Source organism: Oncorhynchus mykiss, chromosome 2, assembly GCF_057628025.1.
Source record: "Oncorhynchus mykiss isolate SJ-2025 chromosome 2, ASM5762802v1, whole genome shotgun sequence".
NCBI classification, from domain to species: Eukaryota; Metazoa; Chordata; class Actinopteri; order Salmoniformes; family Salmonidae; genus Oncorhynchus; species Oncorhynchus mykiss.
In genome coordinates, this window is record NC_143023.1 from 64,823,983 (window position 1) to 64,849,308 (window position 25,326).

At 43.6% G+C, this 25,326-nt stretch overlaps 2 protein-coding genes across 3 annotated transcripts in view; both read left to right on the top strand.

Moving 5' to 3' along the window:
- Positions 1 to 25,326, top strand: part of agbl1 (AGBL carboxypeptidase 1) — a 161,174-nt gene that overhangs the window by 40,841 nt on the left and 95,007 nt on the right. For both annotated transcript variants that reach the window (XR_016487780.1, XM_036953095.2), the window contains exons 10-18: positions 608 to 675; positions 2,905 to 3,021; positions 6,163 to 6,605; positions 10,256 to 10,339; positions 10,940 to 11,029; positions 11,476 to 11,624; positions 12,099 to 12,186; positions 12,473 to 12,605; positions 12,838 to 12,991. Coding sequence is in view for 1 of the 2 variants with exons in the window: in XM_036953095.2 (XP_036808990.2) it covers positions 608 to 675; positions 2,905 to 3,021; positions 6,163 to 6,605; positions 10,256 to 10,339; positions 10,940 to 11,029; positions 11,476 to 11,624; positions 12,099 to 12,186; positions 12,473 to 12,605; positions 12,838 to 12,991 (1,326 nt within the window). In the remaining variant the exon portion in view is untranslated. The remainder of the gene's footprint in view (positions 1 to 607; positions 676 to 2,904; positions 3,022 to 6,162; positions 6,606 to 10,255; positions 10,340 to 10,939; positions 11,030 to 11,475; positions 11,625 to 12,098; positions 12,187 to 12,472; positions 12,606 to 12,837; positions 12,992 to 25,326) is intronic.
- LOC149985187 (uncharacterized) lies at positions 13,106 to 18,501 on the top strand. Its single transcript, XM_090204932.1, has one exon. The coding sequence runs from the start codon at positions 14,280 to 14,282 to the stop codon at positions 15,288 to 15,290; it is 1,011 nt and encodes a 336-aa protein (XP_090061058.1). The 5' UTR covers positions 13,106 to 14,279; the 3' UTR covers positions 15,291 to 18,501.

Below are 25,326 nucleotides of genomic sequence, written 5' to 3' on the forward strand. Positions count from 1 at the left end.
GACTGCAACGTTGAAATGGAGTGTCTCTCCGGTGACATCAACGGGGACACACCTCTAAAATCTGCTAGAGGGCAATGGTTCCTTTAAGACCCCTGCAGCTACCGATTCCACACGTCCCTCTCAGTAATGACCCTCCAAATTGAAATACCTTGATATGGCCACCGTTGCTACGAGGCAGATTTCATTTTGCCATGTTCCTAGCTCATTCTGTCTGCTGAGATAGCCCTGACTTCACCTCTCTCATCTGCCAGTCCAGTTAGCAGACTAGAACATCAGGCTGACAGGTCTACAGAAACAAAAGAAGATCAAGTTTTTGCGTTTTTAAGTTCAGGCACATTGCTGTAAAATCCACATGAGACAGACGTGTTTGGGCTTTGTAGGGTATAGAAGATACAGGAACACATCGAAGCCGTCATATGTTTTTTTTTTAGTTTTGATCCCTGCCACACGTCTGTACTGTGCATTTCACATTTTGCATATTAGTCGTGCACAAATACATCACATGTCAGACAGGAACAGATTTCTCGCGGACCAGTTTGTTTTGATCCAACACAAATAGTGCAAAAGCCTTTGACATTTACGTCTTTGTGCCTTTTCTTTTCCCTAGATGTCAGCTTCGAAGATGATAGTGACGACGACATTGAAAATGAAGAGGCTGACTGCGGCAAGGAATATGTGAGTGATTTGTGATCCTCGCTCGGAGGCAATACACACATGCACGCGGCAGTCATGCGCACACATACACACATGCAAACACTCACTCACTCAAGCACTCGCACCCAGTCACACTCGCACAGACGCAATCTGACACATGCAATTTTCCTCTGTAATTTCTCCTAAATGAGTAAATGGGAGTATATTTGACTGATCCGTTACTTTGTGAAAAGGAAGACGATCTGTGCGTGCCGTGAGCTTGACGTGAAGTGCTTCCTGCCTTCACGTTACTTCAATAACAGGACCTCTGATGGAGGCAGAAATGCTGCTTTCGTTCAAACCCCCAGTGTTCGATCTGGAGCGTGAAGTCCCGAGCTCTGCTCGTCGGCTAACTGGCGGTGCCAAAAGCCCTGGTCCTCCTTAGAAATGTAAATAACGATTGCCAGAATAAATTGACGCCCGTTTTGGGGATCTAAAATGTGTTAGATCCCCCAAGGTGAATAATTTGAAAGTTCGCTTTGAAATAAATAGTGATCCATTCTGACTAATATATTTGTCATCACACAGGACCACGTGCTGACACAGACCAATCACGGGCCGGCAGGTTACAAGGAGGCTCGCGCCATTATGCACACACGTTGCACGTGTCTCTCAGGCAGGATGAAAATGACTGCATCGACCATGATCCTTTGGTAGTTATGGCCACTTTCACCGTGATTCTTAGCAATTTTTGGTGCCATTCAGCCCCATTCAGCAATATGGCGTGCTTCAAATTCAAATGCTTCCGGCTTCATGCACCATTGGGAGTTGTCCATAGGAAGACATGGATGCTGTCAGCGCTGCCACTATCTACAGATTTTAACGTCTATGGTTCGAACACACTGAAGCCCACATTATCCTCCTCCCTCCTAACATATCCATTTCATTGTATGGACCTAATCTGATGTGGCCAGGGGCTAGGCTAGGCGCGGCTGTGGCTGTTTGTGAATAGCAACATTTTGCACGCTGCAAAATCGACTTGTTGTGGGTAGAGGGAGAGGAGGAAGGCAAAGCCAGGGTATCAGATGCATGCTGATAAACACCAGCAGCCACATCTATTATCTGACACATTTGTGTATGTAAAGCAGCAGGAGTGTTGTGTTCTACTGAGTTACTGCTGTTTTTAGGTCTGAGCGCTGTGTGCTGGTTAGTGGTTAGCATCCAGGCCCTGCTGCTGGACACTGTCAGAGATAGGGCTCTTTAGCAGATAGATACTGTCCTTAAATGGCCTCACCCACGTAATCGGATATAGCCCAACTCTCTATCGAGTGAATGGGTTTATCATGCTGCTAGTGGACTGTTCAGTGCAGGACAGTATGTGTCTGAGGAGTTGTTGTTGTCTGTTGATGAGCCTGACGCCAGCTGTTTGTTTACCTGCCTCCTCCCTCTGGAGTCCCAGAGTCAAAGGTTTAGTGTATTCCTGATTAATGGATGTACACACCAGGTGTGTCTGTGTGCAGTGCTGATGTGGCGGTAGAGCTGGGAGGATAACCCGAAAATCGGTCTCTTACGTGAAGATTATAGCTAATTTTGCTCATGTTGTGACTTACGATAAATAACCTACTGAATACTTGTGAAGTTTGAAATGAAATACATTTGCATTTATGGGTGATTGTTAATGGGACAATCGATAGCTACAACATTCAAAGTAGCAGTTGTGGTTTTAAGGGTAATATATATATTTTTAAACTGTTGTGCACATTAAAGAGGCAATCAGCTGTTGAAGCAATAACATAGCGTACTCCCCACCACTGTTTCGGTAGAAAGTGGTGGGGTTGGGGCTGGAGAAATGAAACCACTCTCAAATTCAAAGACCGAGCTATGGATGCAAAGACTGACCGTCCATGATACCAAAATGATAGTTTTAACCATGTTGAGGCTAAACAGTGGGGTATGTCAGTTCAACTAAGCTCATGAGGCATGTATAAGTTATATTCTTCAAGAATCAATGAGTAAATATCATTCATTTATAAGTAAGAAAAAGTATGCTGCAACTGCTGATTTCCCCTTTAATGTTATTAATGTTTCATTAACTTTGTCGTGATATGGATTTCTGTCCATATCACCCAGCTCTATGTGGTGTTACAGCTGTGTGTGTGTGTGTGTGTGTGTGTGTGTGTGTGTGTGTGTGTGTGTGTGTGTGTGTGTGTGTGTGTGTGTGTGTGTGTTCGTGCGTGTGTGTGTATGCATGTGTGTGTATCGCCCCGGCAGGATGATGACCTGGAGTCAGACGTGAACAAGCTGCGATCCCGGCCAGAACCTGACAGGCCCCTGGAGCAGCTGGGTCAGTACGTCAGACTGTGTCCTGAACTCCACCACGACTTCCAGGTAAACATTGTTCTCCTGTGCCCTATCCCTCCATCTCTCCCATAGGAGTCCAGGTACAGTGTCAGACATTGATGGTCTGCTCTTAAAAAGATGTTATCAATACCACATCACAGCAAATGCCTGACTGACTCTCAGCAGTTTATATCCATAACTACTCATTTATTGGTACATTGTGGAATGTGTTTAATCAATTGTTGATTCTAGCAAGGCTCCAAGAGCCCAGCCTAAGGTGGATAGATGTGTGGATACAAGATGAGTGTCCCATGTAGCTCAGTTGGTAGACCATGGTGCTTGCATTGCCAGGGTAGTAGGTTCGATTCCTATGGGGGACAAGTATGAAAATGTGTGGAATCACAAAGTCACGCTGGATAAGAGCATCTGCTAAAATGACTGTGCATTATGCCCATCCTAAAAGTCAATCTAAGTGCTGACCCCACTTCTCAGGTAAACGTTTTCTACTCAGCAAGACCCAGAGAGACTGGGAAATGGTCTGACTGTGAGAGGCTGAAAGCTGGTAGCAGGGTATGACAGCCACTATTATCCTCTGATAAGCAAATTGTTCTCAGGGCAACACTCAAAATCATTAACCTCTATGAAACTTCTGGGTAACAGGGTTTCGGGAGCAGAAGGATTCTATGTGTGTCAAATTTCCTGATGTGAATAATAACATGTATTATTCTTTACACGTTTCTGTAGGGTTATCAGGGTAATACTAATAGGGTATCTAATTTCACAAGTGAGCTGTTGGCATTTAAATTGCCCCTATAACTTGACTGACATGTGTCAGGCAGTGTGATACCCCATGACATTGTGGTAGACTTTAGACTGTTGTTGAGTTAAGGCAAATTGAAATGCCAACACGCCTGTGGGAATGTGTCTCCTCCTGGTGCAACTCTCTTCATTTCAATGATATCACAAGATTAACTGCCTCTGCTGAAAAATACTTCTTCCCCAATTAATTTGCGGCTGTCTCTCAGTCTACTGATGTAGTAATTCAGCATGCCTTGAAACAACAAGACAATTAGGTTAGCTACATTCCCAGAATGCCCTTCTTCGGAGAGGGGGCAGAGATTACACAGAAAGGTCGAATGCATTTCACGTTCATTGTTCACACGAACTGGATGTGCATTTTAGTTTGGCTACTACAGTGTGTTCACGTTTGATTGTAGATTTACTTCTATGTGGAAATAGGACTCTGAACACACAGCACTGGAAGTTCATTTTCCCCCGAGCATTGGTTGTGTTTCAAAAAGAGCAAACCATTGCAATGCTTAGACAGGCGATGTACAGTAGGCATAACTTATCCATTATTGAAGTTATACCTGACTGATTACATGTAATGAGGTTGTCATATCTTCTGATCGCCATGATCAAACAAAACATAATAATAGGCATGCAGTACCTTGATACAGCGTGTGACCACAAGGTAAAATAACCATGGTTCATTTATAAATCCTCAATCTGTTTCCTTATATATTTTCTAATCTTGTCCGAGTCCAAGACATATGCTTTCCCGGCCCTGGGGACTGTAGTATAGACGTATGGGAGGGGAAGGCAGACAGGGGGGTTTTCTTCCCCTTACGGTCAGATGCCTGAGGAGACTGCGGCTTACTTTGATCAGAGCTGCTTGTATAACACCTCAGTGAGACCCTGGTTGTCCATTCTCCACTTCTATCCCAGGATCTTCAAGACGTTCACTGCAGCACAACTCCCAGGTGTTCCTCTAATTATGGCTTTGATTATTATGAGACGTTAGAATGTGAGCGTCGATTTCCGAACCTGCACCTGCATCATATCGACGGTTTAATCAAGAGAGATTCTAATGATGATGTTCTGGAAATTGCAAACAGCACAATCATGTTTTCAACAGTCCCTTTTAATTGGCTGGATTCAGTAATCAAATTGACACTAGAGATTCGATCTATAGTGTTTGTTTATGGGGTCTTTTTCATTAAAAATGAAAAGGATAAGTCACATTATTCCTGCGCAGCGAGAAAGCGAGCTGTTCAAATTTATATGCTATTTCGTTTAGTTTTGTTTCACATGGTACACATTGCTTTGTTGAGTGCATGAAGCCAAACATGCATTATTAAAGCCCAAGAAGAATGATGCCTTCAACTTTTTACCCTGAAACCTACTACCCTGCTTTGACTGCATAGTGCCTAGAGTGATTTTTCAAAACATTTTCTACTCAGAGCGACTTACAGAAGCAATTAGGGTTACGTGCCTTGCTCAAGGGCACATCGGCAGGTTTTTCACCTAGTCGACACAGGGTTTCAAACCATAACCTTTCGGTTACTGGCCCAACATTCTTAACCACTTTCTTTTTCTCTCCATCTTTCTTGCTCTGCTTCAATGATACCTACAGTATGCATTTCTGCATTATACTGTACATATCCATTGGTATTCAGCTCTGATTTTAATGCTAATATGATGTGAAATGAAGTGAATCAGCAAGTGTGCAGTGCAAACACTTAAAAAACTCCCAAACTCATAAGTTTAGCATAACTGCTGAGGGCTAGAGGTTATGAGATACAAAGAACACACTGTAAAAAAATCTGGGTTCCCAGACATTCCCACATGCTTTACTTAACCTTTTACATGCTAATCAATGCCTGTGCCCGTGAACACTAGCCGTTGACACATCGACTTTCTTATAGCTTCACAAGCTTCAAGGAATGAGTCTCCTGACTCCTCTCTGTGGAACCGTAGAACAATTATGCATAGGTTTTAAATTGATATTCAAGTTGCGAAATTGCAAGGATGGGGCCAATGATGCTTCATATTTTCTGCTTGTCAGCTGCTGTCATTGCTAGACCTCATCTCATTTCAATATCAAAGGACTGAACACCGTTTTGATGTCACTGGGAATGGGACGTTAAATATATGTTCTTGGGGGCACCATCAGAGGTGTTCTTTATGTTTTATTGACCTTAAGATGTATTTCTGTTTTTACTAATGAGTGCATTTGAATGTTCCTTTTTTATCCGATAAGATCCCTCGAGTTTATTATTTGCTTTGAGTTGTTACGGCGACAGTATATTTAGTTAATCATGACTGTTGTGCACTTTAAATGTAACCAGAGGCGAAGACATACCACCTTTAACCCCATTTAGGTTTACAGAGTACCTTGTCTTTCAGGACTTGGACTCGGACTCTGAGGTAGATTCAAGCTCCGAGGAGGAGGGTCTACTCAATGAGGACTTCAGGACTGATGGAAGATCCAGAGTAAATCTCAGAGATTCTCCGTCCCATTCTCCCCTGGAGCACCCAGTCTCAACAGTAGAGGGAGACCAGGATGGCAAAGGAGAACCTCCAGAGAACCATCTGCAGGCCTGTGACTTTCACAGCCACTTCCTGTCTAGCGCCAGTGTGAAGCAGGACAGCCACCCTAGCATGGTAGACAGGCTTCTGGAGAAACACGGGGCCTGCATCCCCCACCATGACCCACGCATGTACACCGCAGCAGCAGCCCTCACCAAGTCCATCCCTGAGTATTCCATCTTAGCCTTCCCTGACTTCTGGGGACATCTCCCCCCGCAGAGTAAAGAGCCAATGGCTGGAAGGAAACCCAATGTGCAAAGGTAGGTAGATGTCTCTATATGTCAACCAATGGTTTTATATTTATGTAAGTTGAAGGAAAAATGCCATTGAGGACAGAAGAAATAGCACTGCTGTGGCTCCCCCTAACTAAATTGCAGTGATTGATGAGTGTGGGAATGATCGAGCCATGTTGATGTATTCATCACGGCATGATGGGAGGCCTTGTCTCAGTGTGGTACTAACCCATTAGACCCATCCCATCACTTCATTTGCATAAATCCCATTTAAAGAAGGAGTTTATGGAGCGTGTGGGAAGCATGTCAGGAAGGAAGATGTCAAATATAAGCTTGGTCCTCCTGCTTTCCCCACTGTCTTGATTCCTTTCTCTCTCTGTATTGTCGGCTGTTGGTCCTCTCTGTCACAGATGGCACAGCACAGATAGCATTCATCCTGTCAATTGTCTCGGATTGATTTGGTGTATGCCACCTTTGGAAAGTGGTTGATGGAAGCAGGTTTCTGGAAGTGATTGCTAGAAGAATTTTTGAGAAGAAACAGACATGCCGGCATGATTAAGAATCATGGCAAAATTTTCCCTGTCTTCTCGGATGGTCACCTCACTGTAGTGGTTTAACAGTCTAACACCCTTCATTGAGACGAACACAGTGTTCAGCACTCTGGGAATGTTTGAGCGGGTATGTTACTGGTGATGGGGGGAGAAATCGATACAGTTACATATCGGGATATTATTTTTGACTATATTATCGTGTTGTTTTGATAATATCGCAAAATTATTTTTTGCTCTAGTTGGCTGTACCTCCACCAAAACTCCAGTGTTTTTCCTTCACAGCTTGTTCTCCATCTTCTTTTTAAAGAGGCAGCCAATTTGTTTTCAGCCCTTTTATTTCCCTGACTGATCAAAACAAATGTTCTCATGCTCTTTCTTGTCTCTCTGCAGCCGGCATGACGGGGCAACATGTTAGGAACATCGAAACGCAATAAAAAAATATTGAATTGCAATACAAATAGAATCGTGAAATCCGCAATACATATCGTATTGGCACCTAAGTATTGTCATAACATCGTATCGTGAGGTCCCTGGCAATTCCCAGCCCTCTTACTTTACTGTACACTTTTCATGGTTGATTATTTGAGCTCATACTCTACTTCTACACCCTACTACAGAGTAGTCAATATAGTTAGTCATTTAGAGGGGCCATACACAACAGTGGGAGATGTTTCTGTGCTTGAAACAAATCGTTTGCTGCTGCTTTCTGCAGAGTGAGTAATGTAGGCTTACAGCATTACAGTGTTACGTTGATTGTAACTGGCAAATTATTCTGTAGCGTCTGAGTCAGGTTCAAGTGCTCTTTTTCAGTGTGAAATACCGGAAATATTGTAAACAATAGCATGTCATTGAAACGGCATATTAAATGCAGATTTCTTTGGACCTGTAGTGTTTCACACTTGAGCTGAGAACACAGTAGAAGTTTAGACTTCTCAAACCTGTCAAAGGCATTATTCATGTCATTTCCTACACTAGAATATGCACAGAAAGATAGGACTTGTTCTCCACATCTGATTTTGGCATTATTTACAAGCAAGACAGTATGTGCAGTGTATTTGTATTCTATCACGTTTTGTTTATCCTTCTCATGAGAATGCTTTGGTCATTTGTTTCTGAAGCTTTGGGATAATTTGTGAGTCTCAACAAATGTTTAAGTGTCATTGACATGTGTAATCCATAATGGATAGGTACCCACCTTTCGCTTGTCGTTATCTCAAGCAGCCAAGCTGTATAATTTGTCAGTGCACAGGATCTTTGTCAGTCCCTTTCGTTCTACTGCTCCCTACTGAAGTCAGTCAACCCAAATGCATCCCAAAGTGCCAACCTTTTATTAAACACTTATTCAGTAATCTAATTAGGCTATGTGGCGGCTGCCCGGACCAAAACTTGTTTTCTTGGAGAACTTTTCAAGGTGCAAATGGCAGATTGTGTGGAAAGGAAGTTTATTTCAGTCATTTCACAGTTCATTGTGCTCACCCTGGGAAGAGATAAGTCTATGTTAGCTCTATTTAGTGTCTTCTCTGCAAAAGCCATTTTTCGGGACTTAAAGTGATTGACAGTCTGTGACATTTAGGTTGCACAGATGCAATTTTGTCAGGCGCTTTACTTTTTGGGAGTCTGTGTTCACATTAAATAGTTTTAAATACTTTTAAATTCAGCTTTCACCAGAAGTGTATGTAAATTGAGATTTCCCTAATGTAAAACACATCTAAAGTTAATATTTTTAGGAAAAAACAAGTAGACTCATTTCATTTGAAGGGCATCCCGTCCGCTGGGCACTGCTTTCTTGAGAAAGTGTTTTCAGCCTCTCTCGAACTCTTTCTAACTCAGTGGGATGGTTACTGGCTGTTCTGTCCCCCCAGGACCCGGTGGGATTGAGCCAGGGCAGTAGTCCTCAACAGGCATGGCCTGATCAAACAATCACACCCTCAGGCTTCATGCGGCCTGTGTCCCCCTAGCCTCCCGGTGATCTCAGAGCCTTTCTGATTGTCCTCTGCTGTATTTGTTTAGAGTGGACGGGGATGAAGGAGGGCTCTGTTGCTGCACTGGAAACTTTTCTCCTGCCTCGCCCTGTAATCCTGTATTCAGAGAGAGGAGGAAAGGGATGGCGGTCTGATGCAGTGCTCCTCTGTGCCCCTCGCCTCTCCTCTTAATTTGGGGAGTGATAAGGGACCTTGGGGAGGTGGTGATGGGATAGTGAGAGGAGAGGAGAGAGTGAAGTGCACCACAGAGTCTCTCTCTAGCTACAGTGCTGAGAGAAAGGAAGTCCTGTATATGGTACGCCTGTTGCTGTGCTGACTCACCACTCCACTACACAGAGAAACTAGGTCTGCATGGGGTTGGAGGCATTTTAGATTTAGTTTGGGAAATATAGAAATGTCCAGTCTAATTGCGTGTGTACAGTCGAATTGAGTGTACAAAACATGACATAGATTGACAAGGTGAATCCGGGTGAAAGCTATGGGATCCCTTGTTGATGTCACCTGTTAAATCACTTCAATCAGTGCAGATGAAGGGGAGGAGACAGGTTAAAGAATGATTTTTTTGGTGAGACATGGATTGTGTATGTGTACCATTCAATGGGGGAATGGGCAAGACAAAGGATTGAAGTGCCTTTGAACGGGGAATGGTAGTAGGTGCCCGGCGCACTGCAACGCTGCTGGGGTTTTCATGCTCAACACTTTCCCCTGTGTATCAAGAATGGTCCACCACCCAAAGGACATCCAGCTGACTTGACACAACTGTAGGAAGCATTGTAGTTAACATGGCACAGCATCCCTGTGGAACGCTTTCGACACCTTGTGGAGTCCATGCCCCAACTAATGTTCCTAATGTTTTGTACACAGTGTACATTTACAGTATATCCCCGCTTTAGGCGAACTTCCAGGGTTTATGAACTCTAATGGAATTGTTTAAATCAATGAGACTATCAGCTTTAGATGTCAAAATGCTGTACTATTTGTACTATTCATTATGGTAATAAATCAATATTTAGGCCATTATCAGCAAATCTAAGAGAGTAATTGACGCAACATACCTTCTATGTCTTTAGGAACGCAATTACAGAACCGCAATTAATACGACTCTGTATGACCCTTGGTGACCCCTGTACTCTGTCTCTGACAGGAAGAAGGTGTTTGAGGACGTCCAGCGTCTCCTCAACCCGGAGGACGTTATTGATGAAGTTGTGTTTGACCTGGAGGACCCCAGGTGAGTGTTAACAAATCAGCCCCTCTCTCTAGGACGGAAGCCACGCCTCTCCACAGGTAGTTATCATATGTTCCTATCCTCTATGGACTGTTCATGGATGTCCGCCATAGTTGGTTGAGACGGGGACATTTCTGCTGAAATATCTTGCTTGTTACATAGAAACATGTTGAAACAGCAGAGCACTTGAGTGCGTAGGTGGATGTCTAATGGAAAGAGGACATTGAGTAGAGATATTTCTGGGCTCTGCTGCTGCAGAATCACCTGCTTTGATTTGTCAGTTGACTGCAGAACTGCTTTTTAAGTGCTGTGGTAATGGAGGATGTCAGAGGTATAGCATGGATACTGTAAGAGCAGCTACACCATCCTGGCTGGTGTTGTGTTCTTACGGCATGCTTGATAATCAGAGCATCGCCAGGCACTCTCAGTTAGATTATGTGCATAATGAGAAACCTCAGGTGCCATTTTCTGCATCTGGTCAGACTGATAATGGATGGGTCCGGTCACTGAAGTACAAAAGATAATTCAAAATGACCATTACCATCCTAGTCATTTTTGATGTGGTCAGGTACTCTGTATTAATGTACCCCCCCCCATCCCCAGCTCCCAGGGCTCTCCTGATCACTCCGACTCCCTGAGCTTCTTCTCCAAGTTTGAGTGCGGGAACCTGCGCAAAGCCGTTCACATCCGTAGGTACGCTTCTCCGCTTTGTTCCAGCTCCTTCCTGCATCCTGGCAGAGACCTGACTACAAGTAGCACATTCCCCTCGGGGCTCATTTACGCTGCATTGAAAATCAAACAGAGTCTCTCAAACCTCTCCTTTTGCTTCTGTAAGGAAGGTGTCCCGTTGACATATTTCAGATCAAATTAAAGGTTTAGTCTATACTTGGACTGGAATTTCCTTTGAATAATACATTGTCTTTGTAAAACCGTTGCACTGTAGAACAGTTAGAATACAACATAGAGGGAAAGACTTCTTTCTTCATGGTGTAGGCTGTGTCCCAAATGGCACCCTATTCCCTTTATAGTGCACTATGTTTGACAGGTTCTGGTCAAAAGTAAGTGCACTATACAGGGAATAAGGTGCCTTTTGGGATTCATACGTAATCTCTGTCTTCAACCTCCTCCCTCTTCCTCAGTCACGAGTACGATCTGATCCTGAACGCGGACGCCAACTGCTCCCAGCACCACCAGTGGTTCTATTTCGAGGTCAGCGGTATGGCGGCAAACGTGCCCTATCGCTTCAACATCATCAACTGTGAGAAAGCCAACAGCCAGTTCAACTACGGTAAGCACAGATAGCCAGTATAATGACACCTCACTGGATAAGCACCGAGGTAGAGGATTGTCAGTAGATATTTTAGGTATTTTAGGACCCCTGTGTTGTTTATCTGTCTACACGTTGGGGGTCCTCAGTCCCCCTCAATGTGCCATTCCCAGTCCCCCACACACAGGGCTCCTTCATTCTCATCCTCGTCCTTCTAGAGCTCAGCAGTGGGCCTGGGCAACAACGGTACTCCCTAGAAATGTGTAATTGGAAAAAAGTACAATGGCATTTTAAAAGTCCTTTAGGGAGTTTACTTTCTATAGATTTAGTGAACTGGCAAAATAACGGATAAATAAATAAACAATACTGTATGTTCCCCCTGTACTGTGTGCTCCCGTCTAACGGTGCAACGTTCTGTGTGGTTTATGTTGTGTTGTTATCAATCTGTTCATTAGTGTGTAGATACCTAACAGATGCCTTTCTGTCTGTCCCCAGGGATGCAGCCTGTACTGTACTCTGTCAGAGAGGCTCTGGAGGGACGACCCAACTGGCTCAGAACTGGAACTGAGGTCTGCTACTACAGGTGAGTGACGGGAGGATACTTACACAACAGTTATGCTACCATCACTCAAATAGGCTGCAGATACTTTTTTAACGATAGCTAGAAGAGTGAGATTTGCCATGTCATTTGGTGCGTGAACACACCATTATATACTTACTGATATTCATTGCAAGCAGATTTTAATGGCTTGTTTGTTAGAGTTTGCTTTGTTCTGTAGCTAACAGTGCTGACACAATGTTACTGCCCCTGCAGTGGAGTTCTCCAAATGGCATAACATTTTGTAACTTGAGTAATGCTGTTTTTGCAGAAACAGCTTCTGTCCGAGCCGAGGCCAAAAGAGCTCTTCCTTCTACACCCTGACCTTTACCGTGACCTTCAAACACAACGAAGACGTGTGCTACCTGGCCTATCACTACCCCTACACCTACTCTGCCCTCCAGGTACAGCACTCAACACTCTGCTGTGTGTGTGTGTGTGTGTGTGTGTGTGTGTGTGTGTGTGTGTGTGTGTGTGTACATACACCCACACCAGCCTTGAGGTAGTCTTGACATTCTCCTTCCAGAGCATGTGTCTAGAGTTGTTATTTTGGATGTGTGTGTATGATCTATTTCATTATACCCCATGCATCACGGCAGTTTATTTAACAGGCCAGTGGTTATCGCTGTGTTTCAGAGTCACCTGCAGGTGCTGCAGCGGTCAGTGGACCCTCGCAAGTTGTTTTTCCGCCAGCAGAGTCTGTGCAACACACTGGCTGGTAACCCCTGTCCCCTGGTCACTATCACTGCCTGCCCCCCCTCCAAAAGCTGGAAGGACTTGCATCAGCTGCGTGAGTCTACAAATCCATGTCCCGCTGCACCTTTGCTGTGTGTGTTTGTGTTTGCGAGCATGCATGCATGTGTGCGTGTGTGTGTGCGCCCATCATGCTTTGTTCAGTGAGAGAGAGAGAGAGAGAGAGAGAGAGAGAGAGAGAGAGAGAGAGAGAGAGAGAGAGAGAGAGAGAGAGAGAGAGAGAGAGAGAGAGAGAGAGAGAGAGAGAGAGAGAGAGAGAGAGAGAGAGAGATATTCTCAACATGGGCTCCTGATATATATTCCAGACAAGAAGTGATGAACAACAACTCTATTCAATCAGAATAGAAAAAAAGTAACTGTGCCTCAAGTTAGGAAATTTAGACTCTAGCTAGCTAGCTACACAACAAAAAACCTAGCCAGCAGACTAACAAGCTAGCCAGAAAGAATGAGCTAGAACAAACCTAGCAAGGGTAGTTAATACAGCTACATGAAACAACAACACTGAGTGAGTAAACCAAAAAGGAGCACGGACTAACTTTAAACATATCTTCAGTTTTTTTTTTGTGTAAAGATTTGTCACTCTTTTTGATGGTTTTTGAACTAAATTAGAGCAATATAGCATCAGCAGCAGACAAACAAACCGGTTGCCATGGCAATGGGACAGCAGAACAGAGCCACAGTAGGAGCAGAGCTCACAGGCACCATGTCCCCATTCCCCCTCAGCACTGAATCCATTCTCTACCCTCCAGAGGCCAAAAATGACACAACGAGGAAAGCTTTTAAACAGAAACTACTAAAGGGGAGGCCAGAAACCCTTTTCCACAGACCTCTACAAAAACGGTGATGTGAGTAATCTCATCTTTCTCACTGACCAGCCAAATGCATGGCGCTCAGCAGTCTGCTCTCACTACCTATCCATAAAGAAGAGGGAATCTGTAATGGGTGGAAGCTGAAAGTCAAAGAGACAGACGACCCTGAGAGAGCTCCAAAAAGACAGGCAGAGCAGTAATAACGATCTGACCACATTAAGAGAGGTGCTGCAGGAGAGAAAGAGAACAGAGGACAGGCTGCAGGAGAGAAATAGAACAGAGGACAGGCTGCAGGAGAGAAAGAGAACAGAGGACAGGTTGCAGGAGAGAAAGAACAGAGGACAGGCTGCAGGAGAGAAATAGAACAGAGGACAGGCTGCAGGAGAGAAAGAGAACAGAGGACAGGCTGCAGGAGAGAAAGAGAACAGAGGACAGGCTGCAGGAGAGAAAGAACAGAGGACAGGCTGCAGGAGAGAAAGAGAACAGAGGACAGGCTGCAGGAGAAGCTAGATCACCATGACATGGCCTCACACAGCAGAGGAGCCCACCTCAACCAGCCAGGCGTCCCCAGCCCTGCCTGCTGCACACCTCCCCCCAGCCTCCCACAGACAGTGGCACCAGCACAGACCAGCCACAGCCCAGCTCCAACACCCACCAGCCCCCCTTCTACCCCCTCCAGTACAGAAGAAACAGACCAGCCACACCCCAGCTCCAATACCCACCAGCCCCCCCTCTACTCCCTCCAGTCCAGAAGAAACACTGGCTGACATCGTCCTGTTGATGGACTCAAATGGGAAGTTGGTTCAGGAGAATACACTTTTCCGTAGACACAAAATGAGAAAGGTGTGGTGCCCAACAACGCAGAGTGCCATGGAGCTGCTTGATAAGGCCCAGCTCTGGTCGCCAAGCCACATAATCATACACACCGGAAGCAACGACCTGCGTGCTCAGGAGAGGGTGGAGACTTCACTACTGGGAGTGATTGAGAAGGCCTCCGCAATCTTCTCCAACTCAAGGATTGTGGTGTCAACCCTTCTACAGAGGAAGGACTTCCACCCTGCCACAATCCAAAGAATAAACGCCAGCCTCTCCCAGGACTGTGCCCTGCGACCCAATGTACACCTGGCCCACCATCCCACCCTCGATCTGAACTGTCTCTATGACCATGTTCACCTGTACAGGGAGACAGTCCACATCCTTGCCAAGACTCTCAAGGATGTTGCTTTAAACCGAAGCCTGACCTCTCCACCCAGGAACAGCGGAGCAATCTCCACCTTTCCGAGATCATCGAGACAACACCCCGGACCAGCACCCTGGACCGCCCAGCCACGACCACAGCACCGCCAACCTCAATGCCCACCACAGCCAGTGCAGCACAGGCCACCCCAGCCCAGCTTCAGACCCACCCAGATGAGGCCTACCACCCCCCTCCTCCCCACCGCAGACCCACACCTGGAGTCACAGGCAGAGCTACGCACAGGCTGTGAGAGGAGCAACTGGCCCAGCCCCCACCAACCAAATGAGTGACATTAAACACATGCGGAGTCTACTATGCTAACATGTGATAGGCCGGGGGTCATGGACGCTCACATGTGATAGGCCGGGGCTCATGGTAAGATGAGCACAAGAACTCCACCATCCTCACACTACATCCACCCAAGTGGCATGACACAAATGCTATCTTAAATTATAAACAAATCACATTTGCATCATAAGAGTTTACGTTAATTGAAAAATCCGATTTTCATAGTTCTTGTTGGATTGTGAGTGTTTGTCTCATTTTGAAGGTAAAGAAAAAACAGTTATGAAATCTTTTTACATTGCATTGGGGGAATTTACAAGGATTGAAGTCCTCTGCTTTTGGGCTAAAGAGCAGAAACGCGGACTTCCTGAAAGAAATTGATGATATTGATATTGTAGTACTACAGGAAACATGGTGCAGAGGTGATGTTTTCACTGGCTGTCCACTAGGTTGTAGGAAGATAATCCTACCATCCACCAAATTAAAAGGAATCACACAAGGCAGAGACTCAGGGGGAATGCTAATATGGTATAAATCTGAACTAACAAATTCAATCGAATTGATCAAAACAGGAGAATTCTTTATCTGGTTAGAAATCAACAAGGAGGTTATCTTTACACATAAAAACGTCTTCCTCTGAGCCTTATACATTCCCCCCTCAGAGTCACCCTACTTCAATGAAGAGAGTTTCTCCATTCTAGAGGGGAGATGAGTCACTTTCAGGCCCAAGGCAACGTGGAGACCTGAATGCTAGAACAGCAGAAGAACCATAATAAACACCTACCAGGAAGCAATAACCTTTCCCTCCCCACATACCCCCCCAGAAACAACTATGACAAAGTGAAAAACTAAAATGGAGTACAGCTCCTGAAGCTCTGTCAAACACTGTGTCTATATATAGTCAATGGTAGGCTGAGAGGGGACTCTTTTGGTAGGTATACCTACAACTCATCCCTTGGCAGCAGCACTGTAGACTACTTCCTCACTGACTTAAACCCAGAGTCTCTCAGAGCCTTCACAGTCAGCCCACTAACACCTCTCTCAGACCACAGTAAAATCACAGTGTATCTGAGAAGAGCGGAACCTAACCATGAAGCATCACGGCCCAATAAATTACATGGTACTAAATAGGCCTATAGATGCAGTGAAAACAGTACAGAAATCTACCAAAAAGCAATTAGTAGCCAAAAAATACAATCTCTCCTGGACAACTCTTTATCCTTAACATTCTCCTACAGCAATGAAGGTGTAAATTTGGCCATTTAGAACATAAACTTTATATTTAACAAATTAGCCTCCTTGGCTAATCAAAATAAATTTGAGAGCAAACCAAAAATAATAGATATTGAAAAATGGTTTGATAATGATTGCAAAAATCTAAGAAAGTAATTGAGAAATGTATCTAATCAAAAACACAGAGAACACTGAAGCAAAACAAACACACCCTAAGAACAAAAAAGGAACAGCACGTTAGAAATCAGCTGGATGGAATTGTGGAATCCGTAGGATCAAACCACTTCTGGGGGAATTGGAATACATTAAACAAACCTCATCAGGAGGAACTGGCTCTCCAACATGGGGATATGTGGAGAAATCAATTTGCAAACCTTTACAGCAATATAACAAAGACCCCAGAACAAAAAGATTTACAACAAAAATGACAAATCCTTGAATCAGCAGTCAAAGACTTTCAGAGTCCTGTGGATACCCCAATTACAGAAGAAGAATTATTGGAAAAACGATGCACGCTCCAACCCAAAAGGCCTGTGGTGCTGATGGTATTTTAAATGAAATGATCAAATATTCAGACCACAAATTCAAATTGGCTAGACTCAAACTCTTTAACATTATCCTCACTGCAGGTATTTTCCCCAATTTTTCCCCAATTTGTTTGGAAACAAGGATTGATCACACCAATCTATAAAAATTTAGACAAATTTGACCCAAATAATTACAGAGGAATTTGCAACTTGGGGAAAATGATCTGCAGTATCACAAATAGCAGACTACATCATTTCCTTTATGAACACAATGTACTGAGCAGAAGCCAGATTGGATTTCTAAAAAATTATCATCCAACAGACCACATTTACACCCTCCATACTCCAATTGACAAACAAGTAAACCAAAACAAAGACAAAATCTACTTGTGTTTTGTAGATTTCAAGAAAGCATTTGATTCAATTTGGCACAAAGGTCTTTTTTATAAACTAATAGAAAGTGGCATTGGAGGGGAAACATGTTATGTTATTAAATCAATGCACACTAAAACCAAATGTGTGGTTAAAATGTGGCAACAGGCGAACATACTTTCAGGGACGTGGAGTGAAACAGGGCTGCCCAATAAGTCCAACACTGTTTGCATCTACATGAATGAATTGGCAAAAACATTAGAAGAATCGGCAGCACCTGGTCTCACCCTACACAACACTAAAATCAAGTGTCTGCTGTACGCAGATGACCTGGTGCTGCTGTCTCCCACTAAGGAGGAGTTAACAGCAGCACCTAGATCATCTGCACAGGTTCTGTCAGCCCTGGGCTCTCACCGTTAATCTAAAAAAAATCAAAACAAATATAACGATATTCCGCAATCAGGATGACAAATATAAATTATATTTGGACACAGTTCTATTAGAATACACCAGAAATGACACGTATCTAGGACTAAATATCAGCAACACAGGTAGCTTTCACAGGGCTGTGACTGAGCTGAGAGACAAAGCAAGAAGAGCATTCTATGCCATTAAAAGGAAAATTAAAATCAAAATTCCAATTAGAATCTGCCTAAAAATTTTCCAATCACTTATAGAACCAATTGCTCTATATGGTAGTGAAGTATGGGGTCCACTCTCTAACAGTGAATATACCAAATGGGACAAACATCCAATCGAAATACTGCATGCGGAGTTTTGCAAGACTGTATTGCAAGTGCAAAGAAAACTCAAAATAACGCATGTAGAGCAGAATTGGATCAAAACCCACTCCTCATTCGAATAGAAAAAATAGCAATCAAATTTAACAGCCATCAAAAAACAAGTGACAGTTGACAGCTGACAAGTGACAGCTCTACAATGTCAAGAGATTAAATAAGAGAAGAGTCCCCTCAGCCCAAGGCAACATGGTTCTGAGGCTCAGTTCACTAACCCAAACCAACCTCATAGAGCCTCAGGACAGCACTCGGAAATCTGGCCTAACCAAGTCATCACAAAGCAAAAATTAAAATATATCACCTATTGGAAAGACAACACAAAAAATCGAAGTAAACTTCAATGCTATTTGGTTCTAAACAGACAGTACATGGTGGCAGACTATCTGACCACTGTGACTGATAGAAAACTGAGGAAAACACAGACTAGGTACAGACTCAGTGAGCACAGTCTGGCTATAGAGACCGGCCGTCACAGGCAAACGTGGCTGCCCAGAGAGGACAGGCTGTGCTCACTCTGCTCCAGGGGAGAGGTAGAGACAGAGCTGCATTTCCTATTACACTGTGACAAATACTCAGACCTAAGAGAATAATTCAATACAAAGAATTTGAAAATATAAAAGATGAAGAAAAAAATCTAATATTTATTGGGTGAAAAGCCTAAATCCTGTCACAACCTGAGGGACAGCCAGTGAAAAGTGCAATGTAATGTCAATAATATTTCCCATTTAGTTTTGTTTTGGCTTTCAAGTCATGTGTCTTCTCAGTCATGTTGAGACTGGTCTACTACTATTGCTTTAGTGTATTATTATTCTCATTAATATTGTTGTTGTAGTTGCTGTTAATGGTAATCCCATTTCCACTACTACTATTATTGCTGTTGGTCCCACCATTTATATATATATTTAAAAAAACAAATGTTTTATTTGTATCCTTTGACAATGTAAGTAATTTAACTTGCCATGTCAATAAATTCAATTGAGAGAGTGAGAGAGAGAGAGAGCGCAGTTGCTCAAAGAAACTCCTAGCAGCAGATATAACACAGACAGCTCCTGTCAGAGCTGGAGTTGTGATGTGGAGAATGCAAGGTGATAGACTCACTGCCAGTGCCAACTGTTGAACTCACCACATGATACATGTACTGCTGGAGTCAGAGGAGGAAATAAATAACACTCATAGTTACATTGCTTTGAATCCAAGTCAAACAAATGGGCCAGATAGAAGGTGAGTGAGAGGGCTTTGAAGTGAGACATGTAATCCCGCTGAAGGACAGTGTGTTTATGTCTGGGCTTTCGTCATGGCCTTCTGGGCATTCTTATTAAGTTTAGGCTGATTCCTTTACAGGCGATGATGATGCTGTATGAATGAGAGAGGAGCAGTCTGAGCTGTGTGTCTGGCTTGGCTTGAAAGTGGTAGAGAAAGATAGAGACAGACAGAGGCTGGGGGATGGTGATGGATGTGTGGGGTGGGGAGAGGGAGGGAGGGACAAGCTGACCTAGCTCTGGGACACAACCAAGGCCGTGCCACCGGGGAGGTGAGCACTGTCTCCATCCTGCCCACACCCTCCCCAGCCTCCACCGGTCCCCCCACCTCCCCACCAGCCTCTCTCCACCCTCCCCTGCCTCCCCATCCCTCCACATCTCTCCCCACCTGCCGATCACCCCCATCCTCCCCAGCCTCCCGACAGCTCCTGCTGATTAATATTTAGGGGAGCCCCCCCACAGCCAGCCTGCTAGCATATGGTTGACTGTAGAGGCACAGGAATGCCTTCTCAGATCTGTACTATTAGTGATGACGGTGGAAACCTCGAAGGGAGAAAGATTGTGACCCTTGATTGGGTACCAGCTGCCTTCATGGTGATCAAAAGGAGGTTAGCGTTGCTGCTTCTGTTTACTAGTAGCTGCAAATATAACCGTATGAAAGGGTTGTTGTAGCTACTTAGCTATGTTTACTGCTACTTAAAAAGATAACACCATAGTAAGCCACATAAACAGCTGAATAATGGCTCCTGTCTAGAATAGTGCTGATATTGTACCACCTAGAATATAGCATTACTATTATAGCATTACTAAATGTTGCCCCCTAAAATAAAGTCCTTCCAAGTTAAATGTAGACTGGAGATACACTACTCCTCTATACATTCTGTCCTCAGTGCAGCATGACCATACCATGATATGTGGCCTCGCGGTTAATAAGAGTGTTGGGCCAGTAACCGAGAGGTCGCTGGTTTGAATCCCTGAGCCGGCAATGTGGAAAAATCTGACATTCTGCCCTTGAGCAAGGCAGTTAACCCCCAAGAACTACTGCTCCCCCGGGTGCCGATGACGTGGATGTTGATTAAGGCAGTCCCCCACACCTCTCTGATTCACAGGGGTTGGGTTAAATTTGGAAGACAAATTTCAGTTGAATGGATTCAGTTGTACACCTGGCTAAGTATCCCCATTCCCTAATGTAAATCCTATATTATAGTAGGAATGTGTTTACAACATGCATCTTCAGTTATTTTGTCCTCCCCCTGCCACTCTACTAACACATCACTCTGCAGTGCGGTGCATTAATCCAGCCATGTTAGGGCGGGAAAGTCTGTAATCGGCTGATTCAGCAGCAACGCCATGAACGTATTCCCATTAGAGATATTAAGAGTGCTGTCATTCACTGTCTTTCAAACAGGGACCTGCTCTTTTGCATTTTAGTGCCTTTAAGTTGTATTAAGGCCTATAGTACATTAAGTTAATGTTTTGTGGTGCTGCCATGACAACCTTGTGAGGGGAGGAGGAAGGCATTTCAGCTGGTCGGTTCTAACTCCTGTACACACGTTAATTTCTTTGTTATGTAACACATCTGCAAACTAGTGTTATAATTATGCCCTAATTAACACTATGCAAGTCAGTTGCACTGCAGATAGTAGTCGGCTATAACTTCAGCTGCATTTGGTGGTTTTATTTCATTAGGGCTGATATTAAATCAATGATACTCCGCTGTCTCCCACACCCATCACAACAAGCAAATGAAGACTAATTTGTAATCTGATATAAGCATTATCATAGTTTGTGTAGGTCATGAATAATTGCTTGGCGTTAAATGTAATAAAGCTTTGTGTTTCCTCCTAAGACAGATTGATGACTGTCACGGTGAGATAGGGTCATTTCATTTTGTGACATGTCAAGTGTGTGTGTGTGGGTGTGGTTGTGTATGGAGAGTCCGGCGATAAGAGTAGCTTGATGACTATAAACAAATCAAATCTAATTGTATTGGTCGCATACACATATTTAACAGATGCTTTTGCAGGTGTAGTGAAATGCTTGTAAAAACGTTCTGGGCTAATAATGTGAGAAATAGCAGTACGTTTAGAGTTGAATTGGTTTCTTGTTTGTTTGCCAATCTGAAATAGCTTTAAACACAGAGTTGTTTCCATAGGAAAAATATGTTCGGGTGGGTGGAAAGATCATAGAAATAGAATGAATAGAACAGGGTTGTAACGCCTGACCCTGGCAATTTGACTGGTAAATGAATGGGTACACTCACAATGGCTGCCTGGTATTGTGATGCAATCATTTCCATGGTAATGTAAAATGTTCATTCAAATTGTGCTAAGTGATGTGACTCATGCAATGGAATGTATTTTGTGTAATGTCAGATTGATGGGTACACTTCCTGTTTTTACTTCCTGCTTTGCACTTATGGGTAAATTCGCGATGGCCACCAGTCCACCCATTATGCCATAATTGACTTGGATGGGGACGCCCATTCTATTCATTCTATATCTATGGGAAAGATACTGTAGGAGTGAGAATAGTTTGTCTTTGTCAACATGGTTACTACCGCCTCATTGTGTATCTGATTTAAACTTAATTTCAATCTAATCAAATCGGGTTTGAAGTGTGCACAATTGTGAAACAAATTAAGGCATGTACTGGTAAATAAATACACAGTATTGTTGTTGAGCTTGGAATGTTAAATAGAAAATGTCCCTTCTGTTTGCAATACATTCTTTATGCACTGTTATTTTCGCCATCTGCTCTCTGATGCTCAGTATGTCTCCTGATATTTGACAAGTCCGTCATGACGCTCACATTTATCACACCCCATTGGTCAGATAGCCTGGTCGAGGTACATTAGGTGAAGATAATTACTTTGATATCACATTAATGATCCACTTGACACCCCCATCACCCTCAAAACACACTGTCACCACAGTCAGCAGTTGAGGAACTAACTTTGGTGCCACAATTTATTAAATGCATTCTCTGAATGTACTATGCTTTAGGTGATTTTCCGTCCTAACGTCATTCTCAAGGTGTACACAATGGAGTGATACCATACGAACTCAATGACTGATGAACTCAATCAGAATGCTGCTTTCTAGAATGGCTGAAATGGGCTCCGATCTAAGCTTTGGGCGATGTTATAATAGCTCTTTGAATAGGTCAATTTATTCTCCCTTTTCTTGTCCTGTAGCTTGATTCAGACATGAATTGTGTCTTTCATACTGCATTGAACTCATACTGGTGATCGAACACGTTGGTATGAAGTACAATCTCAACTGATTTGGCTCTCGTTTAACCCTGATAAATAAACAATAACAGTTTGTCGAGGTCTGACTCCTGGAAGCTATTGGTGTGAAACTAGTCTGACTAATGATATTGGTACACAAGCCTCCCAGTCCCAACAACCAGGCACATTTCACTTTCACACTGAGAATGTAATTTTTTTTTTTTTACCTCCCTTTAGATAGCTTTTAGCCACACTGTCATGGTAATTGAGATTATGTTTGATAATTAACAACCTCTGAAATGAGCCTGAGTGCAATTGCACTGGAACATTTTTAATTAATAAAATGGAAAATTAAAGCTGCATTTTCATAAGCTTTGCGGGGAAAATTCATCTTATGATTATAAATGGACAACCCTGATTTGTACTAATTAAACCTGATTTGCATATACAGGAAAGGATAACAGAGATTGGTTTTGATTGCTCAAGGCCCCCTTTGTACTTCTGCGTACATGTGTACGCGAGGCAGGCAGCCTCTCTCTGCCCATATCGTGTTTGTCTCACTAACTGCCATTTGATCAGGGACTGCTTCAATTTAAAGTTTCAGCAACTTTCACTCACTGCGTGTTACCTCCTCCTCACCTCAGGCGGTGCACAACATACCAGCTGGATGTTTTGAGAGTACAGTTTCTGCATCCGACAGCTATCTGGAGATGATTTTATTTTGCTGAGGCTGAAACTGTGACGATCGTGTCACCGTAGGTCTGGTTATGCATGCACACACCACCGTAAGTCTCTCTGGATAAGAGCATCTGCTAAATTACTCAAATGTAAATGTTATTAATAACCAGGGGTGTTTCCTGCATAGGAAACCACCTGATCGTAGGAAAAAGACCAGACTTTTAACTCTCTTTTAAAGCTGCAGTCTTTCGTATTAGGATTTGTTTGATCTGTTATTGTGGACCCAAGTGATGGGGCATCATGGATGGAGTGGTTTGATATTAAAAGATCCTTATGAGAATAGGGAATGACAGAGCTTTGAATCACAACACAGGGGACCATTGTACTAATGGAAAAACCCAGACTCTTTACCCAGACAAGCTTTACACAGTGTATCAAAAGCATCTGAGTACAGCTGGTCTTCATCTCAGTAACAAGAAGTTCACACCAGGACACATATGGCATTTTTTGATGCTGTGTTTTGTTTTAAAAAGGAAGCGCTTCAGGGCCAGATTTATTACCTGGTAGAGTGGTTGGAGAGTCACCCAAAGGGACTAAAGTGTGTCACTTAATCATCAAGGTGCTCAGTGAGAAAGCCCTCGATGGAGCCTCCAACACCACTTACGCCTCATGGGAGATGACGGATGCACCTGTCCAAGTGGGTGAGTAGCAGAGAGCTCGATGCACCAACAACCACCACTACTCAGTACATAGAGAAAAGGATAGGACCTGGGAATGAGTTGGCAACCAGACATTTAATATCAACTTGTTACCTTCACATTTCCACAAACAAGTCACTTATTTCAGGCGAGTTCAGTCTAATGTACAGTCAATTCATAGCAATTCATCGCCCTAGAGAAGTGTGATAATTGTGCAGTTTGCGGTCAAGTGCATTATAATGGAAGGATAAGTGGTCGTGGTGAATGATAAGCTAATGTTAACTGAATCGAGGGGCTTTTACGGTGAATGTGGCTATTGTATTTTAAAAGTTTTTTTTTTGTTGTTGAGTGTTTCTGTTGCCTACACTACTCGACGATAGCTTACGGGGCAAAACACAATGAAATAAAATGCATACTCTATAGTGGTCCAGGCTTTAGAATCCTATGTGGATTTACTCTTAAAGGACAGTCACTGTCAAAATGTCCACCGCAGAGAAGGGGTACTCAAGTACTAGGTCCGGTCACACAAATTTCTTAGGTGGCAAAGGTCTGGATGGATAATGTAATCAGCGTAGTAACAAACCCCTACCTCGCAACCCATGCGAACTCAAACTGTTCACACCGCTCTTGTTAGCGGAGAGAAAAATTAGCTGTTTTAAAGCTAATTTCCCGCAATTCTACACATTTTGCATGGGGCAGAGATTTTCTTTGCTGTTTTTAAGCTAATTTATTGCAATTCTATGCGTTCTTCCATGTCTTATGTGTGTTATATGATACCAGAGGTCGAAGCCTGACCGAGTAAAAAAAAATGTAATAAACATTCGGGACCTCCGGTCTGTATTGATCCCGTTCTGGGTCCGGATCCGGTCCACTGTCCGCCAGTTGAGTATAGACGCCATTGAGGAAACATTCTGTAGATTAACACACCCATAGGAAAACACACAATCACACGTGCACTCACACACACATTTGAAAAAGAAAAAACAGTCGTTTGAGGTGTTTGCTCAGATGGAGTGGATAGAGAGACAAAAACACAAACATTTCCAAACGATTCTCTGTATGACAGCTTGGCTGATGATGCCTGTGTGCCCAACACAGGTCCATATCAATGAGTAGACTCACAACACATACAGCCTGGCTGTATGCCTCTCTCTACCTACTGCTGCGAGTGTAGGTAGCTTGGCCTGGCTGTATGCCTCTCTCTACCTACTGCTGCGAGTGTAGGTAGCTTGGCCTGGCTGTATG